Source organism: Pan troglodytes, chromosome 8, assembly GCF_028858775.2.
Source record: "Pan troglodytes isolate AG18354 chromosome 8, NHGRI_mPanTro3-v2.0_pri, whole genome shotgun sequence".
NCBI classification, from domain to species: domain Eukaryota; kingdom Metazoa; phylum Chordata; class Mammalia; order Primates; family Hominidae; genus Pan; species Pan troglodytes.
The window spans coordinates 45,300,831-45,327,526 of record NC_072406.2 but is presented as its reverse complement, the minus strand read 5'-3'; the positions used below and the strand labels follow the sequence as shown (position 1 = coordinate 45,327,526).

The 26,696-nt window shown below is 40.4% G+C and overlaps 1 protein-coding gene across 4 annotated transcripts in view; it reads left to right on the top strand.

Moving 5' to 3' along the window:
* Window positions 1–26,696, top strand: part of EPC1 (enhancer of polycomb homolog 1) — a 110,135-nt gene that overhangs the window by 28,700 nt on the left and 54,739 nt on the right. Inside the window, exon 1 of one of the 4 annotated variants that reach the window (XM_016962941.4) lies at window positions 2,756–3,284. The exons of 2 other annotated variants lie outside the window; for them this stretch is intronic. In XM_016962941.4, the coding sequence (XP_016818430.1) occupies window positions 3,132–3,284 (153 nt within the window). In that variant the 5' untranslated portion in view covers window positions 2,756–3,131. Of the gene's footprint in view, window positions 1–2,755; window positions 3,285–26,696 lie in introns of those variants that run through there. One more of the 4 variants, XM_016962940.4, reaches the window with a different exon arrangement.

The following is a 26,696-nucleotide window of genomic DNA, read 5'->3' as shown; positions in this document are numbered from 1 at the left end:
AGAATTTTTAAAGTGAAAGTACAGGATTAACCATTTTTTCAAGGAATCTTTCGGACAGATAAAAGAATCTAGGGAAAACTAAACCTGAACCTTTACTGCTGCCTTCCTGTCCCTTAAGGTGAAGAAAAGTGAACTGCATAAAAAAGAGGCATGGGTCCGAACACAGCGGCTCACACCTGTAATCCCAGCACTTTGGGAGGCCGAGGTGGGAGGACTGCTTGAGGTCAGGAGCTCAGGAGCAGCCTGGGCAACAGAGGGAGGCCCTATCTTTAGGAAAAATTTAGAAATTAGCAGGGTATGGTGGCATGTACCTTTAGTCCAGCTACTGATGGCTGAGGCAGGAGGATCACTTGAGCCCAGGAGTTCAAGGCTGCAGTAAGCCATGATCACAAAACTGAACTCAGGCCTGGGAGATAGAGACACTGTCTCTAAAAAACAAAAATTTCAAAAAAGGGTTTTTTTGTTTGTTTGTTTGTTTTAATTTTATAAAAGAGGCTTGGAACTCCAGCCTTTGAGTCCTTGGGAACCCAGAAGGACCTGAGAGTTGGAAATCCACAGCATTGAGGAGACGGATAAAGGAATGATGAGAAAAAGGTGTCTCTTAGCAGGCATATAATATTATCTGCCAAAAGGCAAGGTGAATCTGTAAGCTTATCTCTGAATTTGCCACGGAGGGTGATTTTAGACTCTCTAGAGAATAAGCAATTTTTTTGTACTCCACCCATTATTACTAATGTAGGATGTGGAAATAGTTATTTTGTTGTTTACTGTTATTTTAATGAGGGTAGAAATAATTCATTTCCTTGGTTCACTCTTGACTTACTCTATTTTGTTCTTAAAATCTTAGGCTCCTCAATCATGAATTCTACTGCTAGGACTTTCAGGAACCTAATGTTGTAGGCTGGAGAGGGCTGTTAGAATAATATTCAGCCAGTATTTTCGGAACTGTTAAACCTGGCTAAACAGGTGTCATTCCACAGTGAAGTTGGCAATTCTTGAGGCTCCCAGAAAGTGACTGCTATCTAATGACTCAGCTTGTGGACACGTCGCTGCCGTTGTCTTAAAATACCTTTCTTCCCTTCATTTTTACTTTTTTTGCAAAGTTAACCCACACTTATCCTACATAATTTTACCCAGATATCATCTTTTCCAAAAAGTCTTCCCTTGCTACTTCATTAGAACTACTCTCCTGGGTTGGGCGCCACTCTTGCCCCTTCCCACAGTGGCCTGGGCTTTCACCATAACACTTAGCTCGCCGTGTGGCAGCTGCCATTCGCGGGTCCTTCTCCCCACTGTGTAAGCTCCTCCAGGAGCCCTGTGGGTGCCAAGCTGACTTGGAAGGCTATGAGGGCTCAATACACACCCTCAATACTCATTGAATGAATAAAGGCACGGTCTCTGTGTAGGAAATGAAGGTGAACGTCCTTATGCCTCACTTAAGTGAGCTGCCAATATCGGAGTTTAAGTATAATTTTGGAGAACTGCAATCCGTCCTGTTTTCTCCCTACCCGACGGGAGCTGGCTAAACCAGCCTGGAGGCTAGCAGTTTGCCTGTGTGCCCTAAGCTAGTGACAGCTCATATCAAGCCCAGTATTTAAGGAGAGTGATTACTTTTACTATGTAGTCCCCAGGGAGAAAAGCAACTCAAAATATTTTTGTATCTTTTTGTATCTTGTTGCACAAGATACAAAATTGTGCACTAAGATACAAATTGAAACTCGAATTGAAATGTGGCTGCCAATTTATTAAACCCACCCCAACAATCTTCCCTATTAAAAAAAAACAACGAAGAGATCTCAGGATACCCATTTTCATGTGTAATATAAACCGATGCCACCCGTCTATCATATCCATCTAAATCTAATAATTCAGCTTTTTGTTTGTTTGGCGGGAGTACGACAGGTCTTTATATGATTCAATGTTACAAAGTTTTTCAGAGGACAAATGATAAAAGTGTGAACCCACGGCTATGATGAAGCCGCAGTCTCTTTGAGTACAAAATCATGAGCTAGATATAAAGAACTGGCTTTAAATTCTGAAGTAGATCTTGCTTTTAAATGTTATACTGGTGGGTAATAATTTCCTTTGCTTCAGTTACTATTTAAAAAGTAAATATGTGTAGATAAAAATGCAGGATTTTTAAAAATCTACTTTGTAGAATAGGATACCTATCATTTATATTAAGCCCAATGCGTGGGAAACGGATCAATGACTTGATGCGGTGCCTATAAAACATTATAATCCAAAGTTGCATTAGGACATAAAAATAACTGCTGATAAAAGTTTACTCAAAGTAGCATCTGCCCCTAATTCAGTTCGTATTTTTATCGTAAAGACCTAAGGCGCCGCGGGAACTAGGCTGTGCGTTCGCCCCCCGCGGCAGACGGCGGCGCGCGGCGCCTCTGGAACGCCCCTCCGAAGCCCCGCGGGGGCGGCCGTGGCCCCGGAGCAGCCGCTGGCGAGCACCCCAGAGGTCCGAGCCCTCCGAGCCCCAGGTGCCCGGGGCCCGAGCCCCGCCTGCCACTCTCCCCAGCTGCCTTTCCAAACGGCGGCGTGCTGGTGGAGAGAGTTTTCCCGCACCTTGTTCGCCCGTCAGAAAGCGGCGCCGGGAGGGAGCGAGCGTGAGAAAGTGAGCGTGTGCGCTGCCGGAGAGCACGACCCAAGAGCCGGCGCCCGGTGTCCGAGCGCCCAGTCCGCCCTCGGACCCGCGAAGGGCGGGGGCCCGGAGCAGCGAGGCGCGGAAAGCGAGGCCGGCGGGTGCCGGGGGTTGGCGGGACGCGCGCTCCGTGCCGGCGCCGGCCTCGAGCCCGCGCTCCCTCCCCCCGCCCGCGTGCCCGCGCCGCTGCGCGATGCAGTGTGGGGAATGGCTGGGGTTGGCTGAAGAGCGCACAGTGGAGTTTTAATGTCCGCCATGTTGGCCATGGCGTATTGAAGAGAGCGAGCGAGAGAGGAGCGGAGCGGCACAGCCTCCCACCCTCCCGGCTGGTGTTAGTGCCCGGACGGCGGGCTCTGCGCTCCGCCCCTCAAGTCCCCGGCAGCGGTTGGCGAGTGGGGACCGAACCCCCGGTTCTCCATGATCCCGCTGGCCGGGGCCGTTTCCCCAGAGCGGAGAGGTATCTGCTGCGCCTGAGATGAGTAAACTGTCGTTTCGGGCGCGGGCGCTAGACGCCTCGAAGCCGCTGCCGGTTTTCCGCTGTGAGGATCTGCCCGACCTGCACGAATACGCCTCGATAAACAGGGCCGTGCCGCAGATGCCCACCGGAATGGAGAAGGAAGAGGAGTCGGTACGTGTTAACTCCCCTGTCCGACCCACCGTCAGGCCCGCTCCCTCTGCTGCCTGCGGCGGCGGCGGAGCAGCAAACCCACACAAAATGGCCGCCATCTTCTCTTCGCCGCCGACTCTCAGTCGCCGGCCGGGCCTATACCCCGCCTCCCCCAGCCTCGACCCCCGGCCGCCGCGGCCCAGCGGGGCCCCTTCTAAGGCCACCCGCTGACCCTGGCCACTTGTACCCGGGTCCCGCGGAGTTCGGGGGCCCGAAAGGCACAAAGGGGTCACGTGACGAAGCTGCCGGCAGCCATTTTGTGTCAGTTCTTGGGTTGGGCCTTGTGCATCCGGAGAGGGGAACGGGCTGGGTGGTTGTGGGGGTGCGGCGAGTCGGGAGCCTTGGAGGACCCGCCTGCAGGCCTCTCCGTGGGCCGCTGGGTGGCGCTCCAGGGCCACTGCGGCCCGCGCGCCGCTGCCCGGGCCGGGAGCGCAGGTTCTGTGCACAGTCGGGGAATTTGATTGCCCCATGGTCTGGGAAGCTTGTTGGGCTCAGTGCAGCCCCCACGTGGAGCCTCAGACGGGCATGTCATGTCGCCTGCTGCTCTGTGAGGCTTTTCTCCCCCTCTGCAAGGAAATGTCGAGGGTGCAGCGTTTTTGCCCGGACGACTTACTTTTCTAGAGGATAAGACTTACTTTCAGTGTCCTCTTTCTGGGACGTTTGCATCCATCCCTCTCCAGAGCTAGTTGGTCGGAGGATAATAAACCACTATCCCTGACTTTTTCTGTGATCCTTGCGAATATCTTGCAGATTTGTTTGGAGTACCTCTCTCTTCCGAAGCCTGTAACCTTACCTATTTGTAAAATAAATTTAAGTTCTCCTGCTTTCTGGTATCTCAACATAGGGGGAGAAAAGACCCAATTTAAGTAACTTTTATAGATCTAAATTTCGAAGGAGGATCCTTTCTTATTCAAAACCGAACTAAAACTAAGTGACTTGATTCACAGAAATCTTAATATTGAGAGGTCTAAATTGGGTGGGTTTCAGCACGTAAATGACTGTTGACAACTAACAGACATTTTACCATCGCTGTGGCTTTACCTTGTTGTGGAAGTTGGGTTCGGACACCAGGATAATAGAATCTTCCTCTCATTTCCCCCAGATCCTTGACAGTATAACTTGATGACTTCTAATCCTAAGGAATTGCATACCTTGGTTTTCAGGTACAGCCATTTAAACAGGGTGCAGTGTATTGACAGTTCAAGGAAGTCCAGGAGTCGCGTGGATTTGTGTGCTACAATTTTGTTGTGGAAAATTGTACTGTAATACTTCTCTTGGTACTGTAAGAATTTTTAATGTAGAAATTATGCTCTGTAATGTTGTTTTTGGAAATAAAACTGTTTAAACTCTTTGGGTTGTTTAACCTTTTAAAGTAAAATAGCTGTGACAGTGGAATGTTACTTTTGAGAGTAGTGTCTTAAATCTAACTTTACAGATAAGCCAAGTGTATGTAGTAGCTCAGATTGTCTAGTTGGGCACTGACTTTCAGCACATTGTCTCATGAGACACTACCTCTTAATTTATTTTACTTGTATCAACTTTAGAGTAGCATGGCCATTTGTTTATTTTTTAATAAGTGATTTGTTTTTAAAAATTAAAGTACTTGTGACTGCAGAATCTTGTCTTTTGGTTTTATTTTTATTGCTGTTTATAAGTTTTACAGATAATACTTTCAAGTATTGGGGTGTTGGTTTTACCCTGCCCTGGAAATTAATTTGTAGTTCTTGTTTAGCAGCCAAGGAAGGGGAAAGCCTTGATTAAAGCAAGACAGCACAACAGTACACTTTAGACTTTATTTAAGTCTTGCTTCTGTGAATACTTTGGACAGTCCCAAGAGTTACAACCTAAAGTCAGAGCTGAGTTCAATGAAGTATCAGTGCTTGTTAAATTTTACGGGTAATTTTTATTCGCTGAAATAATTTAGATTTTTTTTCTTTTCTTTTCTGAGATGGAGTCTCACTCTGTTGCCCAGGCTGGAGTGCAGTGGCATCTCGGCTCACTGCAACCCTCCGCCTCCCGAGTTCAAGTGATTCTCCTTCCTCAGCCTCCCCAGTAGCTGGGATTATAGGCGCTTGCCACCACGCCCGGCCGATTTTTATACTTTTAACAGAGACGGGGTTTTGCCATGTTGGCCAGACTGGTTTTGAACTCCTGACCTCAGGTGATCCGCCCGCCTCGGCCTCCCAAAGTGCTGGGATTACAGGCATGAGCCACCGCGCCCGGCCAATTTTGACATTTTATACTGCAGTGGCTATCAATAGTTTGTAACATGTGGAGTCCCTAATTTTGAAACACAGGGATTTTTTTTTTCTTCAGATTGCGTTTTCCAAATATCTGTTTAGAATTTTTCACTTCACATCCAACCAAAGCTATGTATGAGGAGAGAAGCATAGACCTCAAGAATAGATACTGAACCTAATGGAAGAATGTAAAAAGTACCTGGTAAACAAGCTGCTTTACAGTCCTGTGGTTCATGCTGTTAGTGGTAGGGTGTGTAAATCATAATATTGAAAGTAGTGTGTTATGCAGTGTTGAAAAGGTATATTAAACACAAAGGTAATTGAATTCTGGATTCACCATAGAAAAACTTTTTGATGTGCGGAAGTATTTTGTACTTCTGATAAAGAGGAAGGGTTAAAGCAAACTTCTGCCTTTAACTGACACATTAGTTATTTGTTATCTTGTTAGGTCACTGTAACCTAGATCCTGAATTGACTGTCTTACAAAAAAAAGTATGTAGTCCTATGTTGGTCCTGAAAGGTGAGGGCAGTTTTTTTATACACCACCTCATTAAAGCATTTTATTGATCAAAATAATCTGCAGAATTGTCATGTGAAATACACCTAGTAATTATTACGTTGTTTCTGGATATATTTGACAGAAATCCAGGTCTTTTAACATTGGGAAAATAAGTATTACTCGTGTATTCCCATTTAACCAGTTTTAATACTATGAGCTGCACACACGGGCCTAACGAGGCAGACTTTTTAAGAAACAACTTTAAGTAGAAGCCCTTACACCCCCCCCCCCAAAATAATTTGGAGGCAAAAAATGTTACTGAACTTATCTATTTTTTTAATTATTGTAGTAGTACTGAAAAAGTAACTTCAGATTGTGATAAATTGAAGGATTTGACTGGGTCAAAGATGTTAGAGATTAAATGCGAATTCGCAGAATGTAATGCATCGAAATTTGCTAAGTCTGAAAGTAACAGATTGGCAGGATGCGGTGGCTCACGCCTGTAATCCCAGCACTTTGGGAGGCCGAGGCGGGTGGATCACCTGAGGTCAGGAGTTCGAGACCAGCCTGGCCAACATGGTGAAACCCTGTCTCTACTAAAAATACAAAAATTAGCCAGCCGTGGTGGCAGCTGCCTGTAATCCCAGCTATTCGGGAGGCTGAGGCAGGAGAATCTCTTGAACCCGGGAGGCGGAAGTTACAGAGAGCTGAGATCCCCCCACTGCACTCACAGCCTGTGCAAGAAGAGCGAAACTCTTGTTTCAGAAAAAATAATTTAATTAAAAATAAAAATAAAGTAACGGATGATGAAAACAATGTATTTAATGAAGTACAGATGTGACTTAAATCACAGCGAAATAATAGACTTTTAGCTCTGAGATAATTGAGTCCCTTTGGGGTTTAAAAAAAGATAAAAGTTTAAACAAGTGCTTGGTTGGTGTGGGGCATATGTCCTATTGTGAATATTTTACAATGTTAACTTTAAGATTATAATTTAATTATCTTTATAATCTTAAATCTTGTGCTACGGCTTCGCATTCTATTGAAAGGTTAAACTTAACAAATGGATTAATACTATCAAATCTTTTATTAAAATTGACTCTTTTGATTAAAATTGGAGCTTTATGTTGTTAACAATTCTCCTTTATAGAAACATCACTTTTAAAAAGTCGATTTTAAAATGATGTTTAGCAAAATGGAGCTACTGTTCCACAGTAGTTTAACTTTTCATTGGGTTGTTTAGGGTGCGTTGTTCCATTTATGAGGGGGTGGCAACTTAACCTTTCCTCTCCTGTTACCTAGACTGGTTTGGGTAGGAGATTTGGTGTAATTAAGATGTTAATGATGTTTTCATATTGATACTACCCTACAGTCACCTTTGAAACTGTTACAAGTAGGATCTAACCACCATAATCCAGCACCTTGGTTCTATAGGATTCTAACAGGACAGGATAGTCTTTATACTCCCACCTTTTCTGTATTACTGGCACAATATACATTGTTACTAAGCCCAAGTTAAGAACTATTTATAAGAAGTGGATGGGAGTTGTTTGTTTTTAATTATGGGGAAATGGGAAATATGTACATATCCTTGATATGAGAAAAAAATGGTTACCACATTTCCAAAACTTAGTAATAAAAACCTAGTTTAAATTTAAATCACTTTGAAAGAAACCAACAGTCTCTTTCTTTAACCTTTAATATTTTAAACCAATATTTTTAGTCCCTTTATCTGGAGCTGTAAAGATCAATCTAGATTTCTCCATTCTATCCACTGTCTTGGAAGTGAAGAGAAATACATGAAATCTCAATTATAGTAGAAGCAAAGTTTAACAAACTAATTACAGATAGTTTGAATTAGAAAAGAATTGAGAGTATGGGGATTTTTGCATTAGATTACAATTACTTCAGATAAAATCAAAGAGAATTAATGTTTCAGCTTTCTATACTGTCCAAAGATATTTTTGCATAAAGTTGCTAAGCTAGGGTTCTGAGGATTATGTGGAAATAATTCTGGAAGTGATGAATTCCCACCATATGCCTATAAAATGTTAGAATATATTTTTCTAGGGAGAAGGTTCACACTTGTCATCAATTTCTCAAAGTATCGGTAATGGGCTGGGGCAGAAAGCCCAGGGGTTAAGATCAGCTGTTCCATAAATTTCAAACTGAGTCATTTTGGTTTTATCTCAGTTTGGCAGTTACTAAATAGACTTAGTCAAAGGAGGATAATTGAAAAAGGACAGGCAGTCCAGGAAGAGACTAAGGATTCTTGAATACAGAAGGGACCTTTTGAACACTTACATGCCTACGCACCTGAAATGTTAGTATTAACTTTTGTTTCAGTATACCATTTGAATGTGTTTATGTATCTAATGGTATTTTGTGGGTGCTTTTCATGATCAGCAATGGCATTTGTACTGAATTACATTTTTTCTGTTAATAGGACTTAATTAAAAGTACTGTCTATAGTGTAGCTTAAATTTTGTAAACGAGAGAAAAAATTCTGCATAAAGGTTCATGAATGTGTGGGCAGGATTAAATATACCAACCAATCCTGTTAAAAATGGCTGGGTTTTAGTTTTATATTTTGCATTCTACTGTGTCATGGTATGTAGTGGTAGTAATGGTAGAAACATAGAATCTATCTATACACACACACACACACACACACAGACATGTGTCCATGTTTTAAAGCACTTAGTAATGGCAAGAGTTCTTTTTATGTATGTAAAGATGTGATTTCTGATTACATTTGTTACTCAATTTTCTTGAAAAGTTAAGGATGCTTAATTGTTAACAGCAGTTAGTTAAAAGCAGAAGATAGCATTTTAAGGGAGCAATAATACCATGGAATTGTATCATTTGTGATTGTACTTCTTAGAAGAAGAGATGCACAAGGAAATGAGAATTTTATATTGTAATTCAGGAATAAAATGAATTGAGTGTGTCTAAGGGCAAAAGTGATATGAAAGTATGACATACTTTCAGAGACAACTAGAGTATGTATTTTACTTTTAAAGTAGACTTTTGGAACACTGAAGTGTGACTTGCATTGATATAATAACTTTTTGATAAGAATAAACCAAATTCTGAGAAATCAATGAGAAGACAAGGGATTCAAATGTTTTAAACAACTTGATAGAATTGCGGTTTTTTTTTGAGTCAAAGTCTTGCTCTGTCACCCAGGCTGGAGAGCAGTGACACGATCATAGCTCACTGCAGCTGCAGCCTCAACCTCCCTAGCTCAAGCAGTCCTCTCACCTCAGCCTTACAAGTAGCTGAGACTACAGGTACACACCACCACACCTAATTTTTTCTATTTTTATTTTTAGAGATTCACCATGTTGCCCGGGCTGTTCTCAAACTCTTGGGCTCAAGTGATCCACCCACCTTGGTCTCCCAAAGTGCTGAGATTATAGGCGAGAACCACTGCACCTGGCCCTAGAATTGCTTTTAATTTATTGATGCTAACTGTTGCCTTCAACACATTTATAAACTGTAGCAAATCTTTCTTGATAGGTTATTAAATCCTGTAATAATAGGTAGTGATTTTGAGTTCTTACAGTATTTTAAATATAGTGGACACTCAACTTTGCACCTTTAAATATATGAAGTGAATTCCATCTACCAATCCTGCTGTAATAGGTATATGAAAAACAAAAGCAAACTTGCTGTACTTATTACCTCTACTATAATATGTTATCTGAGGTGTAGCTTTGCTCAATGCAGATACAATCAGTTCTTTAAAAGATAAAGCCCTCCCTCAAGTATTTGTTGTAATGGAGGTTATCTTTAAAGTTTTGGTTCAGTTTTTGGATATGTGTTGTGATAATCACTTGCTGAATTGCAAAGCAGATTATTTAAGCAAATGGTTTTGGTTGAATTTCCCTCAGTATAGCAAGTACTGACTGAAGAAATTGGATGTGACCTTAGAGTGAATCTAGGGGCAAACATGACCTGAGGTTTAAAATGTCCTGTGAATGATTTAATATAGGTTCTAATCTTTTTATATATTGGGATGAACTATTTTGATAATGTAGCAATTGTATATCCTCTGAGTATCCAAATAGCAATTGTGTATCCTAAGGAAACTTTCCCTACCTTGATTTTGTATCCATTGACAAGTCACTTAACGTCACTGAAAGAACTTTAGTCTCTGCATTTCTTAAGTCTTCTGAGCTACCTTACAAAATAGCTCTGAGGAGTGAATAAGGCAGTGTATGTAAAATCATGTACAGATGAATTTCATTATTACCAAACACTAATAGAATTTTTAGAATGGCCTTGCTTTTTGTTCTCAGAAGATACTTAACATTATATTTTGTATTTGGGATTGTGTGACATAAAAGTGTTAGATGTATTTTGTGTCCTTAGAGAGTTGTATGATTGTGAAAAACTATGTATTTTAACTTAGGTTGTTATTATTATTATTACTATTGAGAGAGAGTTCACTCTGTCACCCAGGCTGGAGTGCAGTGGCATGATCTCAGCTCATTGCCACCTCCACCTCCCAGATTCAAGCGATTCTCGTGCCTCAGCCTCCTGAGTAGCTGGGACTACAGGTGTGTGCCACCATGCCCAGCTAATTTAGGTAATTATTAATAGGAAAAAGCATCGAACTAGGAGTTACTAGATGTAAGGCCTTACTCTAGCCTCTAGCTCTGCTTCCACATGCCCCAGGTTTTCTTGACTGTAAGTTGCAGTAGGCCTATGGTAGTTTCCTGTTGTAATGAGAATATTCTGTTGCCATTATATTTAAATCTGTTTCCAAAAGAATTTTATGTGTTTAGAGAATAGTCATTAAATCTTGAGTTAATCTCATTTGCATATTATGTAAACATAATTTGCATGGAAGTAAAGGTGCATGGATAGTTGGTTCCAGTTTAAGAAGGGTCAAGTTCTAAAAGCCAGTCTCTAAAGGATTTAAAGATATAATTGGATGCAGTAGTCAGGAAATAACTTTTATTGTCATCAGAATTTGAGATTAGAGCCAGAATTTATTATTATTATTATTTTATTTTATTTTATTTTTTTTTGAGACAAGGTCTCCCTCTGTTGCCCGGGCTGGAGTGTAGTGGTGTGATCTTGGCTCATTGCAGCCTCAGCCTCCTGGGCTCCAGGCTCCTCCCACCTCAGCCTCCTGAGTAGCTGAAACTCCAGGAGGATGCCACCATATGTTCTTATGTGGCAGTGGAACAAGATACTACAGAATTTTAGTTAGAAGGAGAAGGATAATTTTCTTTGGGTAGGTGGTTAGGAAACATGTGGCCTGAAACTTGAGTGGTGGTAATGAGCCGTGGGAAGATCTGCATGAGGAATAATCCAGAGAGACCTACAGGTACACAGAGCCTGAGCTGAAACAGGAGGCCATTGTACTCAGAGCAGAGTGAGCAGGGGGTTGTAGATTAGGAGATGAGGCCATATACATACTCACAATCCAGATCAGGAAGGGATTGTTAGGCTACCATGAGAAGTTTTGACTGTGTTGAAATGAAGTAAGCTATTAGCGAGTTTAAGGGAGTGACATGATCTGATTTAATGGTTTTTCAAGATTATTCTGGCTACCATGTGGAGAATGAGTCATACTGGGCAAGAGTGATGATGGTGGCTTTAAGTAGGGTTGGTGCTAGTGGAAATGAAGAGAAATGGATGGATTTGAGATATATTTTGAGGAGCCAGAACCAGCAGAACTTGCTGGTGGATTTGAATGTACTAGATGGAGAGAGAGAATCCGAGGATGAACCTCCAAGTTGAGCAGCTGGATAGATGAGTGGGCCTCTTACAGAGAAGGGACAATTAGGGGTGGGGGATGTAGAAGGGATGGACTTGTTCAGTTTGAAATGTGCCTCTTTTGTCCTAATTGGATATGTGAGAATATGCACATTAGAGCAGTTTGTGCTAGAAGTGTATAATTTGGAAGTCATGAGTTGGTACTATAAATCTGAGAGTCTTCAGCTTATGAATCGCATGGAATGCTGTGCTCTGGGACTCAGAGGAGGAGCTACTGAAAAGATTTTCTTCATTTTTAGAATAAAAGCATCTCAAGAAGGAAGGACATTGGTTAACTATGTCCACTGAGAAGATGAAAGTATGGGAAAGTAATTTAATTAGATATGTGCCATTGGCATGTTTTGGTAGAGTGGTGAGAAGGAAAGCCCAGCTGGAGTAGAAGAAATAATAGAAGATGAAAAAGGGGACATAGCAAGTATAGTCAACTCTTTGGAATAGCTCTGCTATGAAAGAGAGAAAAAAACAGGGCTGGAGTAGCTGGAGGAGGCTCCCAGATCAGCAAATGATTTCTTTTAAAAATTAGTTACACAGTTCCATCAGGCACAAATGAAGGAAACAAATGAAGCTGAGCCCTAGATTGACCCACTTCACTGCCTTGAGAATTTTCAGATTGCAGCACAGGGATGGGAAATTCCAAACAGACCTGGCAGCTCCTTCAGTTGAAGAAACAGAATTCAGAGTGTGGGGAGGCCTAAGTGACTTTGGAGCAGAGTACCAGGGCTGCACAGAAAAAGAGCTCCAGATATTCACAGGGTGTCCCTTCGAGTGTCTAGCTGAAAACTGATCTGATCCTGTCCATGAGGAACTTCCAAGTCTAGGGAAAAGCAACAGGAAAGAAAGAACAGTTTGGGAAGCTCATAGGGCTGAGACTGTGCTATACATTCCCACTAACCAGAATGGAAAGGCCTCAATACACAGCGTATCAAGTAGAAGCCTCAGAAGGGTTATTGTCTCAGTAGTGAGGCCGAGGCCAGATTAGTTCTAAAGACTGTTCTGGACTTGCCCTAACAAAGATTGAGTACTAGCCTCAAAAGAATCAAACTAAATTTCAAGTAACTTGATTGTGTCCCAGAACAAAGGCCAAAAATGTTTAAAGGAATATTTAAAGATCCTGCAACATAAAGCTCAGTGTTTAGCATCCAATAAAAAATTATCAGGCATTTAAAGAAGCTGGAAAATATGGCCCATAATTAGGGGAAAAATTAACAGAGCCATAGAAATAACCCAGGTAATCATATTAGATTAAAATGTTAAAGCTACAAATAAAAGCAAGAATTACTAGAACTTGTAGAATTATTTAATTTGAAAAGTATGAAATAATCCCATCCTCTCTCCTACTCAAGGACTTCACTCCTAATAACTATTTTATGTCTCTCCTGGATCCATTTAATGGAGATATTGGTTACTAATTCCAACAGGAACTTTTTTTTTTCCTTTGTGAAAGGAAGGCAGATAAATGAGAAAAGATGCATGTCAGTCGTTAAGAGTTGATTATGACAGGATGAGGTAGTTTATCCTATGGTTGTATTTTCTCTATGAGGTATGAGTGAGGTCATCACCTCAAGAGTGAGGGAGAACCTTCAGAGATGAGGTAGGTATAGGAAAGCTAACTTAGAAAAATGTAAAAGGATTGATAGACTTGCTGAGGGCTCAATATTTGTGATCATTTAAAGTGAGACCAGTCAGCTCACTTGGGCAGTAGCATTCACTTGAGTTCCAGCACAAAGTAGGTAGATAGGGTTTGTCAAGGGTCAGTGTTTGGCCAGCAAGTAGAAAGGAGGAAGACAGGGATGAAGGCATTAAAAATTAGGTAGTAGGCCGGGCACGGTGGCTCACACCTGTAATCCCAGCACTTTGGGAAGCCGAGGCGGGTGGATCACGAGCTCAGGAGTTCAAGACCAGCCTGGCCAACATGGTGAAACCCAGTCTCTACTAAAAATAACAAAAATTAACTGGACATGGTGGCAGACGCCTGTAATCCCAGCTACTCCAGAGGCTGATGCAGGAGAATTGCTTGAACCTGGGAGGTGGGAGTTGCAGTGAGCCGAGATCGTGCCATTGCACTCCAGCCTGGACAATAAGAGCAAAACTCCGTCTCAAAAAAAAAAAAAAAAAAAAAAAAAAAAAAGTAGTAGATTATCATGATGGACCATGGAATCTAAGCTGGGTAAGCAGGGAAAGAAGATATCCGGGAGCTGATGAATGGTAGAAAAGTGGTAGGACTCAATTGGGATGGAAGGCTCTGTGGAATTGATTTGTTACAGTGGGAGTGCTTGAGTGAGTGAAACCAAGTCAAGAGGGTGGTGGCTAAAGAGGGACATACTTGAGTTTAAACTTCAGAGGTGGCACAATTATTAGTGAAGGCAAAATCTAGAGTATAACCATAGGAGTGGTGGCTGAGATGGAGTAAAGGAAAAGATCAGCGTGGGCGAGAAGGTCATGCTATTTCATCATTATCCATGTAAATTCTGTCATTAAAAATGATGCCAGAAGTGTGGTAGTTGAGAAAACAGCACTGTGACTGTGACTTAAAGAGTGTATGTGACAGCTTTAGGGAGAGAGTGATGCTGTGAACTTCTGAGTGGTTGTGTTTTTTTGAAGGGACAACAAAGAAGAAATGGGATAGAACTGGCAATGGGAAGCAAGGAGAGTGGGTGTGTATGCCATCCACAAGTCTGTGGCATATGGGAAAATAAACAGCTTCTGCTTGAAAGGGCGATGGGGAGTATTGTTTCTGGAATACACTGCCAGGCTTCAGTTAGGGCAAGATGAGGGATCACTGAAAGAAGTTGAGAATGAATGTAAAGAAGAGTTTGATGATACATCTTTAGTCTAGACAACAGAGTGGAAGACTTTGAGACAGTCGGGAAGGGTGGAAGATTGGGACAGATTAGGAGACACTGAGATTAGAATGGTGATGAGAGCCAGGGTGGTACTGTTATGTCTTGGACTCTGTTGATAATGGTTACAAAGAATGATGGGATTTATCCAGCCAACCTCAAGTGAGCAAACAATACGAGATAACCCTCCTGCTAGATATTCTAAACTGTAGAGGACCATTCTTGCAGCTAGAAGTGGTATGATAGCCTCAAGGAGGGGCAGCTCCACTAAGTAGAAAGTGATGACCGCTTGAACTCCAAGAAGTACTTATCATTCCTGCTGCACAATTGTATAAATATCTTCACAATGAAGGATTTTTGTACAGCACGGTTGTTTCAGGGCTCAGAAAATGGACCTTTAAGGGTTGTATTGAGTATCTCAGACTTCTCCTTCCTTTGCAGTGGTTCTTAACAAGGGCTATATCATTCTCCCACCATGGAGACATTCTGGAAATTTGTGGGGGTGCTTTGGATTGTCAGTTATTGGGAGATGCTGTTGATATTAATTAAAAATGAGAGGGGGCCTAGTAATGACATAAACCCCACCTTACAAAACACAGTCTCACAAGATGACTTTTGACTATCCCAGAGAACATTCCAGCAGATAAAATTACAATTTATAAATTACCTGAGTCTAGGACCTAATTTCATTTTACATGTGAAGTGTACAGTTTTAATATACAGTAAATTTTCCAGAAAAGCAGCTAGTGTATAAAGAGGATGTTGTACTTTTTTTGTTCAGAACTTTTGCAGGAGTTCTTATTGTTCGAAAGTCACTTCATTGACATCACCATTTGTGGTATTTGAGTCAATAGCATATACCTGTATAAAGTGTGAATTTTTTTTTTTTCAGCTCTTATATTCAAAAGTCTTATCACAGCTCAAAGTCTAGAATCTCATCTAAGTTAGATTCAGGTACAGTTGGGACTTCTTGGATGTTCCTTAACTACAGCTTCTCAAGTACAATTCCTGCTGACCTGTAAAGCCAAAGTGATATGTTACCTGGTCCTCATCCTTTCTCCAGACACTTGCCCAATATACAGTATTGGGTCAGGCTTAAGGTAACCTCTATAAAACATTCCTATCAAAGCGGGGGGCGGGTGCCAAGAGATAGTAGGCACAAGGGAATCCCTGGTCTGTAACAATTCTGAAATCCAATCAGGCAATCCTTAGGTGAGTCTCAATTCCTAGGTGTAATTCACCCCTGCTCTCAGCTTTGCCCTTTGGGCATGTGGTTCTTTCTCCACAGTCGCCTTTCTCCATGAAAGGTAGTACATGTTTGTTTGCAACTGACTAGTTTTCTTATCTTGCTTTCTACCACAATTTGGGGCCTCTGAAGGCTTCATTTTCCATCTGTTGTCTCTTTCAGTTCAAGCTGGCAGTGTTTCACCATATGTAAGTATTTTTTAAAACTTTGTGCATCTTTTGTGAATCATTTTGGGGTCAATCTATTAGTTGAAAATCATATGCACAAATTTATTTGAGATACACCCGTTACTACCTTGAGCTTTTACTGAGAGACAACACCCTTCTCCTCGTAAAGCCTTATTGTCTGACTGAGATACATTGTGAAGTGCAAAATTCTAGCAGGGCTTTTGTCTGACAAAGTAGTATTCTGAGGTACTGTCTTTGGTATTTCTGAGCTCTTAACAGAAGATTTTATAGTTACTCCGATGGCTTAGTTTTTAGATCATGTTTTTCTGGCAGTGCCCTGGATTTGATCTTGGCTCAGAATGCATTTCTCAATGTTAGCATTGTTTGCAATCTAAAGAGACTGCAAATTTTCTAAACCATCAAGTCCTTGCTCTTCTTTAAGAGGTCTTGATTTAATTTATATCTTCTCATTTTTTGCTGTATATAGCAGAAAAAGCAAGGCAGCACTTTCTAGTTGAAACTCTCCTTTGTGAAATCACTCAGTTCATTACATAAAATTTCCAGGTTTTTATGGGGGTTTTTTTTGTTGTTATTTGTTTGTTTTTGAGACGAAGTCTCACTCTGTCGCCCAGGCTGTGGCACGATCTCGGCTCACTGCAACCTCCGCCTCCCAGGTTCAAGCGATTCTCCTGCCTCAACCTCCTGAGTAGCTGGGACTACAGGCGCACGCCACCATGCCAGGCTAAATTTGTATTTTTAGTAGAGACGGGGTTTCGCCATGTTAGCCAGGATGGTCTCGATCTCCTGACCTTGTGATCCACCCACCTCGGCCTCCCAAAAGTGTTGGGGTTACAGGCGTGAGCCACCACGCCCAGCCAAAATTTCTGGTTTTTATATGACCAAAGGTCACAGTGTTACTAAGCCTCCTGCCCCTTCCTAGCAAGTATACCTCCTCTTCTAGTTTCCAATAACATCTACCTCACTTTTCTATTCTCCTTGTAGCTTTATGAAATACCATGAGACTTTTTAAAAACAGCTTCTTTACTAAACTATCCTTAAGAGCCATGGTCTGTTTCCAAAGCCAATCCAACACTGCAGTGTTTTGTTATAGCAGTGAGGACTCCCAGTATCAACATGTATTACTTATCTATTACTATGTAACTAATTACCCAAAATGTAGCAGTTTAAAACAACAAACATTTGTAATCTTACAGTTGATGAGGATCAGGAATCCAGGGGCAACATCTGTTGGGTGGTTCTGACCTGTGTCTGCATAAAAGCTGTTCAGGATTGCAGTCAGCTGCAGCCCTGGTTCCAGTCTTGCTCACATTGTTGGCTGGAGGCTTCTGTCCCAGTTCTCTCTACTACCTGTGTGTCTTCACAGAACAAATGACTCTAGAGAGTGTGTACCAAGTGGTAAGAGAGCACGCAAGTCTTTTATCACCCAATCTTAGAAGTGACGTACTATCACTTCTGCCATGTGCTGTTGGTCACACAGACCAACCCTTGTTCACTGTGGGAGGGGACTACCCAAGGGTATGAACACCAATCATCCTGCAGGCTGGCTACCACAAGCCCTCTGCTCAGTGAACTGAACTATACTGTGCTTCATGCTCTCTCAGTGGGCCATGCTGTCTCTCACTTCTGCCTTTACTTATACTGTCCTTTACCCCAAATGCTTTTCCTTTCCTCTATCTGTTCAACAGACCTGTTTGCTGTCAACTGTTATGAAGCCTTTCCAAGCCCTAACACAGCACTTTTGGAAAACAGATTCATTTATGATTGTTTCCTTTGCAACAAACCCTTTGAAAGCAAAAACTATTTTATCTTAAAGGCTTAATATTGCACTAGAACAAGTGTTTCTTGAATTAGTGTTTAAATAGTTCTGGAAAAATCTAGGTAGTCAATGATAACTTTGTATTCTAAAATGGCAATCAGATACCTGTTTTGTGTTTTTCTGCCTTTGAGCTTTTGGAATGAGACTAATAAAGTAAGATTTAAGCTGTGCTTTATGGGAAGGACATGAGACATTTTAATAAACCAAAATTTTAAGCCAGAGAAAATGTTATGGCCTCCCCCAAAATGTTTTGTGAAATGCTGTGCTTAGGCTACTTGTACATCGTGTTGACTTATGAGATGACTTACTCATCAAACACTTACAAACTTAAGTTTACAAAGTATAATGCTAAATACTGTAGAATTTACAAACATGTCTTATCTTGAAGGGACGTATAATTCACATGGTAAATAAAACAGTCTGAGGTAGTCTTTTTAAAGTCCCTGTTGTAAATATAAAAATACTTATTTTTACTTTGGATAGTTTATATGTTATCTCTAAGTCTAATAAAACTGCATAAACCAACTTCTAATATTAAGTTCTGGAGAAGTCATCTATTTTTTTTTTTCATTTGAAGTAAATGTAAGTAGGATAGATGATGTAAAATCAAAACCAGTTATTTTACTCTATAAACTTTTGTATATTAAAATTTCTTCTCTCTAATCTGAAAGTTTTGAAAATGAAGATTTTAGTTGTAGTTACCATATTACCTGCCTTAAAGTTTTCTTTTCTTTTTTTTTTTTTCTTTTGAGATGGAGTTTTGCTGTTTTTGCCCAGGCTGGAGTGCAATGGTGCTATCTTGGCTCACTGCAACCTCCGCCTCCCGGGTTCAAGCACTTCTCCTGCCTCAGCCTCGCAAGTAGCTGGAATTACAGGCACCCACCACCATGCCCAGTTAATTAAAGTTTCCTTTTCATTTACCATAATGGAATCTTGACACTAAATATGAGACTTCTATATGGATTTTTTCTCTTTGTGAATGTTTCTTTGTAATGCAATTTAAAAGAAAATAGCAGTCTTTTTTTCTGTATACCCTGAAATATACAGAAAAAATAATATACCTTGATTCATTTGTCTTGGAATTTTCTCTACACTATTTTAAAGCATTCATTAAGTTTTATTTCATCTTACGTTTGAACTTTTACACTGTGATTTTGTACAATACACATGAGATCAGACATTCTAACTTTTGTAGTGATGGAGCAAACATTTTGTTCCGCTTTTTTGGAGATGCTTTTTTTCCTGGCCTTTATATTTTTATGACTGGGGGTTTTTTTCCATAAAATTTCTCAGTTGAACCTTAATTCTTGTTCATATCTAAAACTATTTCTCAAGGATGCGTAGTACTTTGTATCACTAGCAAGAAACCAATTAATACCTATAATAATGTTCCTTTATTTGGGGGCCTAACTACCTTAAATCCTTTCTGGAATCTTAAATTTGAATAAAATCTGGGATTTCTAAGATTTGGATCCAGGATTTTTCACTAAGCAGCCTACCTTATCAATTGGGAAATAATGGAATATAATCCATTGTGTTTGACTACTAAATAAAGTGGCATGAAACAAGATGACCACCCATCCCTAATACATGTGTGTCTTCTAAAACGATTGCTGGGGCTGTTGGAAAGGCATACTTGTGATGTAAATGCTGTTTTTTGTTAGCTAGCTGTAACAAATGGGTGTGGGCTGCCCTTCCACTCAGCTTAATGTATTCAGATTGACTGTGAATCCAGTGGAGAAATTGGAGAACTAGGATGAAGGTGTAGACAGGCTAGCAAAAGTTTAAAATAAGTTCCAAATATTTCAGATGTTACTGTCTCTATTGCGACTTCCATAATTCAAGGTATTGCCATCTCTTGCCTAAATTTAAGTAGCTTCCTCACTGGTCCTCCCAAGACTATAATTGGTGCCTCCCCAGTATTCTTAATACAACCAGTGGCCCTTTGGAAAAGGAAATCTCATTGTGTCACTCTTGCTAAAAACCTATGAAGAGTTCCCATTGTTTTCAAAGTGGCATTATATACTAGGCTTTATGTAATCTGGCTCCTATGTCCTTTTAGTACCTCCAAAGCCTTCAGATTCACTTCAGCCACAGAATCATTTCTCATTTATTCTCATGCACTGAAACACCATTCCCCTGTGGGTTGGTTTAGTAATCTGCCACAGATCCTTCAGATCTCAGCTCAAGGTCACTTCCTTAGGTATCCACTCATTATGACAGGACTGTCACAGGCTCTCATAATACCATCTTTCATGGCAATTACTGCTGTAAATTTCCATTTTATTTATGTAGTTATTTGGTTATAGTCTCACCACATGACTCTTAAGCTCCAAGTACCTCTAGCATTGGAGCTTAATGCCTCTGTAATTTTTTTAATAAATGACTGGATTGGCTTATTGTTAATTTATTCATGTGTTTCTAGTTTAGTGTATCCCAGAGCTATGTTTAGAGATTAGGAGGGACATAACTCCTATTGTAATTTAGAGTTATATGAAGATAATGATGGTTCCAGCAGACTCTACCCTGTGGTTACTATGTGATTAGACAAGTAGCTTAACTGCTAGCCCTCATTTTTTTCATTAATAGAGAAAACTTGAAATAGGTTATCTGTGTGCTTGCCTCTTACTTGAATGTTCAATTGAGTTTAAGGGTTTCCCTCCATTTATTAGGATAGGTATGGTTGGGCTATAAACATAACAATCCCAAAATCTTAGTGGCTTTGCAACAAAGTTCTATTTTTAGCATTGCACTATCCATTGGGTTGATTTGGGGGTTCTGTACTATGTGGCCTCACTCCAGGATGCAGACAGGCAGAGCAGCCTTTATCCTGAACATTGTGTACACTGCAGTGGAGGAAAGAGAGCTCTGGAAATGTCTTTCTTTGCATCAGCTGTTAAGATGCTCTGGCCAGAAGTTACATGCCACTTTTGCTCACAGCTCATTGGCCAGAACAAGAAACATAGCTGCATCTAATCATAAAGGAGCCAGGAGGTACAATCTTGTCATATGACCAAAAGGCAGAAACAACCACATTAACAAGTAGGCCAAGGTTTGGCTTACCCTTCTTCTCACAGAGAAAATACACTCCTCTCCCCCGGTGAAGCCAGCTCAGAAGTCCCAAGTAATGATAGCATCAAACTTAGAGTTTCCAGGTGATACGCATAATTCTGTATATCAGACCTGTATGTGTTTCCTCGAGCTGGAGAACTGTGAACAAAAATGTTACCTGCAACCACCTTCCCGCCACACCCGATATACGTTGAAATAACAGGGACAGGATAACCCCAGTAAGCACTTCCATGTGTATAACAGAACATTAGAGGAGCACTGCAGTCCCCATCCCACAGCCATTCAGAAAGCCCCCCACAGCCCCATGTGACAAGGGCTGGCTTACCCTAGATATGGAGAGTGTGCTGGTTTCAGCACTAGGTCTGCTCCCTGGCGGGGAACTCCCCAGGCCATTGTTTTTTGTGGCTGTTGGCATTGATATCTAGGAGATTCCTCCTTTTCCATCATCTTCCTTAGCCTCATCTGAAGTAGTCATTGGAAAATATGCCCTCATTGGGAGCTAAAACCCTTGACAACCTGCTTCCTATAGAAAGTTGGAGACTTAAGCATACTTTTAAATCAGGTTTTTAATTCAGGCTCTGGGTTGTTTGTTGGTAGCACAACTGTGCAAGCTTGTAATGTGTCTAAAAACACGTTTCCATTCAGCTCATATGCCAGTGTTCTTTACCAGATGTATGTCTTATAAACGCTGCTACCAGTAACCTGTTGGGCTCTGTGTGTGTGTGTATTTATGTGTCTTTTTCTTTTCCTCAGAGCATTTTATTCAACTGAGAGCATTAATTGGGTGTCACAATTTTAATTGGATCTCTGCTCTGAGACTCTTCTCTTTAAACTAAAGTTCAGATGTTATAACAGTGAATATGATGCCCATACTCTTGATTTGATTTGATACTCTTCCTTTGTTGCTCAAAGCCTTTGGTGGTTTTTAAACTTATGGCTTGGGGTTGAGAAATCTTTTCCAACTGTGCAAGCCTCCCAATTTTGGGGCCCTCTTCCTTTTATTGCTGCTTACAAACTCTGGTCAATTTTAAAATTTGTTTCTTTCTTGAAATACCAAACACAGTCAAAACAACCAACATACCATTTTAATGTTAGGGTTTTTAAAATTGGCACGTAGTGATCGTACATACATTTATGTTCTGCATAGTGACGTTTCAGTCAACAGATCACAGACATGACTCTGATGTCCCCCAAAGTTATAATACCATATTCTTACTGTACCTTTTCCATGTTTAGATATGCTTAGATCCACAAATACTTTTTTGTGTTACAACTCCCTACAGTAATCAGTACAGTAACATACTATACAGGTTAGTAGTCTGTAAGCTATACCATATAGCCTAGGTATGTAGTAAGCTATACCATCTAAGTTTTAAGTAAAACCTATAGTGTTTGCATGATCCAGTCACCTAATGATGCATTTCTCAGAACACATTCCCATTATTAAGCAACACATGGCTATATTTATGGAGTAATGTTCTATACATGTGTACACTGTGTAATGACCAGATCATGGCAATTAACATAGCCATGACCTTAAGCATTTATCATTTCTTTGTTGTGAGAACACTCACAATCCTTTCTTCTGGCTATTTTGAAACATATAATGTGCTGTTGTTAGCAATAGTCACTCTACTGTCCAATAGAGTACCAGAACTTACTCCTATCTGACTGTAAATTGTACCCCTTGACCAACTTCTCCCTGTTTCCCGTCCCTCCTAATATCCCCAGTCTCTGGAAAACACTGTTCTTCCCTCAACTTCTATGAGTTGTTGTTTTGTTTTGTTGAGATTTCACATATGAATGAGATCATGTGATATTTATCTTTCTGTGTCTGGTTTATCTCACTTAACATAGTATCTCCTAGGCTCATCTGTGTTGTAGCAAATGACAGAATTTCATCCTTTTTTTAGCTGAATATTATTCCATTGTGAGTGTGTGTGTGTGTCACCACATTTTCTTCATTCATCTATTGATGGTAATTTACATTGATTTTTTTTTTTTTTTTGAGGACCCTCTCCATGCTGTTTTCTGTAATGGCTGTACTGATTTACGTTCCCACTGACAGTGTGTGAGAGTTCTTTTTTTCTCTGCATCCTCACCAGCATTTGTTACTTTTTGTCTTTCTAATAGCCGTTCTCACTTGAGTGAGGTGAAATTTCATTGTGGTGTCAATTTGCATTTTCCTGATGGTTAGTCATGATGAGCATTTTTTCCTATACCTGTTAGGAAATGTCCAGTTTTTTTAACCTCTTCCTCTAGAGCTGTAGGTTTATTAAATACATTATCTGCTTTCCAAGTTATTATAACTGACTTTTACCAAATATTTTGTACTGCTTGTTAAGGATTGCCATCCTTCTAGCCTCTGAGAAGTTTCCTTGCTGCCTGGCCTTCAAGCCAGTGGCATATATTTTAGTTTTTTTTGTTATAATAGTACCCTATCTCCAGGTACCAATTTATATTTGTTAGGATGGGCTAGGATATGCTGTGATAACCAAGAACCTCAAAATCTTAGTGGCATAAAATACGCAAAGTTTTTTTTTCTTATTCTTGTCACATTTTGGATCATTGTCCTGGATCAGCAGGGGAACCAGAGTGATACAGCAGTAAACATCTCAAGCCTGGCGACAGGTGGAAGAGCGCATTGAAAGATTTCACATCTTTCACTGACAGTTAAATGCCATGGTTCAGAAGTCATATAGGTCACTTTGACTTAAAATTGGCCAGAATTAGGCACCTAACCCCTCCCAGCCACAGGACAGCCAGAAAGTACAATCATACCAGAAATTTTGATGAACAACTCTAAAGACTTAACCCTTTCAGTATTCGTTTTTGTGTATTGGAAGAGGAAGGATAAGGAAGTAGGGATATTGTAGGTTCTCTGCTACAACTCCTTGCAGTGTGTTAACTGTACTTTTGTTTTTTGGAGATCTTTGAGAAGACAGATAAGAGGTATAAATTCATCAAGCCATGTTTCATCTGTCCTGAGTTTAAGGTCTTTATCCTTCTTCATACTATTAAAAAGTAAGTTTTGCATTGTAACCATGATTTGGTCAGACTTTAACATAAAGACCTCATTTACTTACTGGAAGGCATACTGTAGTTGATATTGTCAGACTGAAATAAATTCCTAATTAAGTACAAGTGTTGTAACACCAGTCCTCTGCTACCATTTATCACTGGAAAGAGTTAATTTGCCTTTATAGAGTTAAAAAACAAAAAAACAAAAAAAACAAAAAACCGGCAGTGTCTGCCACAGTTTGCTTCTTTGAAATGAGATTGTGATTACTCTTTTTTTTGCCTACATTTGGAAGAATCAGCCTTTCATTCTGACCAAATTTAATGCATGATACAAACTTTTAGTATGGTTTACTTAATATTTTTGTAGGGAACATCTTAAATATTATCTGGAAACTTTATCTACTTGATGTATTTTATCTCCTTCCACTCTGAAATAAGGGAATTTGTGTGATGTTTATATTAGCCTCAGAACCTTTACAAGAAAAGATAAAATTTTCCTCCTTTTATGTCACGTTTTGCAACCATTTGCCCCTTCCAGTGCAAATTAAAGTTGTTAGGAATTTTCTCTTGTTTCCATAGGAAAGAAGAAACCAGATTTATTTAACATAGCATTAAGCTTTAAAAATGATCCGGTGAGTTATCTCATATCCATTGTGGGGTGAGGTATGTGGTGTAAATAATCTTTGAAATGAATTATTGCTATTAATTAGAAAAGCTGTAAAAACAAGGCTTCCCTGTGATGGTAATACACACTTTTCTTTTTTAATTTTGTTTTGTGTTTTACAGTGTGTAGAGAGATCTCATTCTCTTGTACAAGTTGAAGTTTCTGACTATACTCAATATAGTATAGTGCTTGAATTTATCATAAAACGTCCTTAAGTTCTACAGTGAGAATTGATTATGTTCATAGGTTGACACTTGTTTTGTTAACAGTGACAGTCTGCAGCTAAAAATTAATTCAAGGTTTTATTTATTTATTTATTTATTTTTATTTATTTATTTTTCTTTTGAGACGGAGTCTCACTCTGTCGCCCTGGCTGGAGAGCAGTGGCGCGATCTCTGCTCACTGCAACCTCAGTTACCTGGGTTCTGCAGGTTCGCCATTTTCCTGCCTCAGCCTCGCAAGTGGCTGGGACTACAGGCGCCTGCCACCACGCCCAGCTAATTTTTTGTATTTTTAGTGGAGACGGGGTTTCACCGTGTTAGCCAGGATGGTCTCAATCTCCTGACCTCGTGATCCGCCCACCTCGGCCTCCCAAAGTGCTGGGATTACAGTCTTGAGCCACCGCGCCCGGCTAAAATGTGGTTTTTTTTGTTTGTTTGTTTGTTTGTTTGTTTTTTAAGATTAGTAGGAGAAAGAATATCTTTTAAGAAAACACAAGGTAAATTTGGAACTAAAGTTTTAAAATTTTATTTACTTATTTATTAAGTAAATAAGAGTAAGATTTATTAGAGTAACTTTTTTTTTTGTCTTTTTTGAGACAGAGTGTCTCACTCTGTAGCCCAGGCTGGAGTGCAGTGGCACAATCTCGGCTCACTGCAGCCTGGCCTCTCGAGTTCAAGCGATTCTTCTGCCTCAGCCTCCTGAGTAGCTGGGATTATAGGCACCCGCCACCACGCAGAGACGGGTTTCACTATGTTGGCCAGGCTGGTCTGGAACTCCTGACCTCGGGCGATCCACCCGCCTTGGCCTCCCAAAGTGCTGGGATTACAGGCGTGAACCACATGCCCAGCCTAGAGTAACTATTAAGCTTATTTATTAAAGAATAACTAGGCCGGGCGCAGTGGCTCACGCCTGTAATCCCAGCACTTTGGGAGGCTGAGGTGGGCGGATCACGAGGTTAGGAGGTCGAGACCATCCTGGCTAACATGGTGAAACCCCGTTTTTACTAAAAATACAAAAAAATTAGCCAGGCGTGGTGGCGGGCGCCTGTAGTCCCAGCCACTTGGGAGGCTGAAGCAGGAGAATGACGTGAACCTAGGAGGCGGAGCTTGCAGTGAGCCAAGATCGCGCCACTGCTCTCCAGCCTGGGCGACAGAGCGAGACTCTGTCTCAAAAAAATAAAAATTAAATAAAATAAACTATTTCTAATAACAATTTAGGCCATTAATTATTATAATTTGCCTATTAGAATAATAAATGCACCAGGACTTTATGGACATATGTTTATTTAATCCTCATGGCAACATTTGAAGTTAGGTGGCATTTTCTGTGCTTTACCGGTAAAGAAACAGGCTGATTTCATTAGTCAGAGAGCTAATATGTGTATGCTAGGGACCATGCTAAGAGGTTTATGTCCGTTTGTTGTTTCAGTTTCTTCTTATAATGGCAATTACCTGATTTTACTAATAAGGAAATTTGGTTTAGAAAAGTCAAGTCACAGTAAACAGCAGACTTGGAATTCCAATTCAGGTTTCTGATCATTGTGTGCTGTTGAATAGTATTATATCTTTTATATACTTAGATACCTTCCTATTTGATAAGACTCATCTAATGAAATCAGAAACTTTGTTTCCTTACACCATGTTATACAATATAGAAGAAAAGAATTTATGGTATCAAATAATATTAAATTAGAAATTATGAAATGCTGCTGTGGTAATTATAAATAAAAGGGGGTAAGCTTGAACAAACATAAAAGACACATATTTGAACAA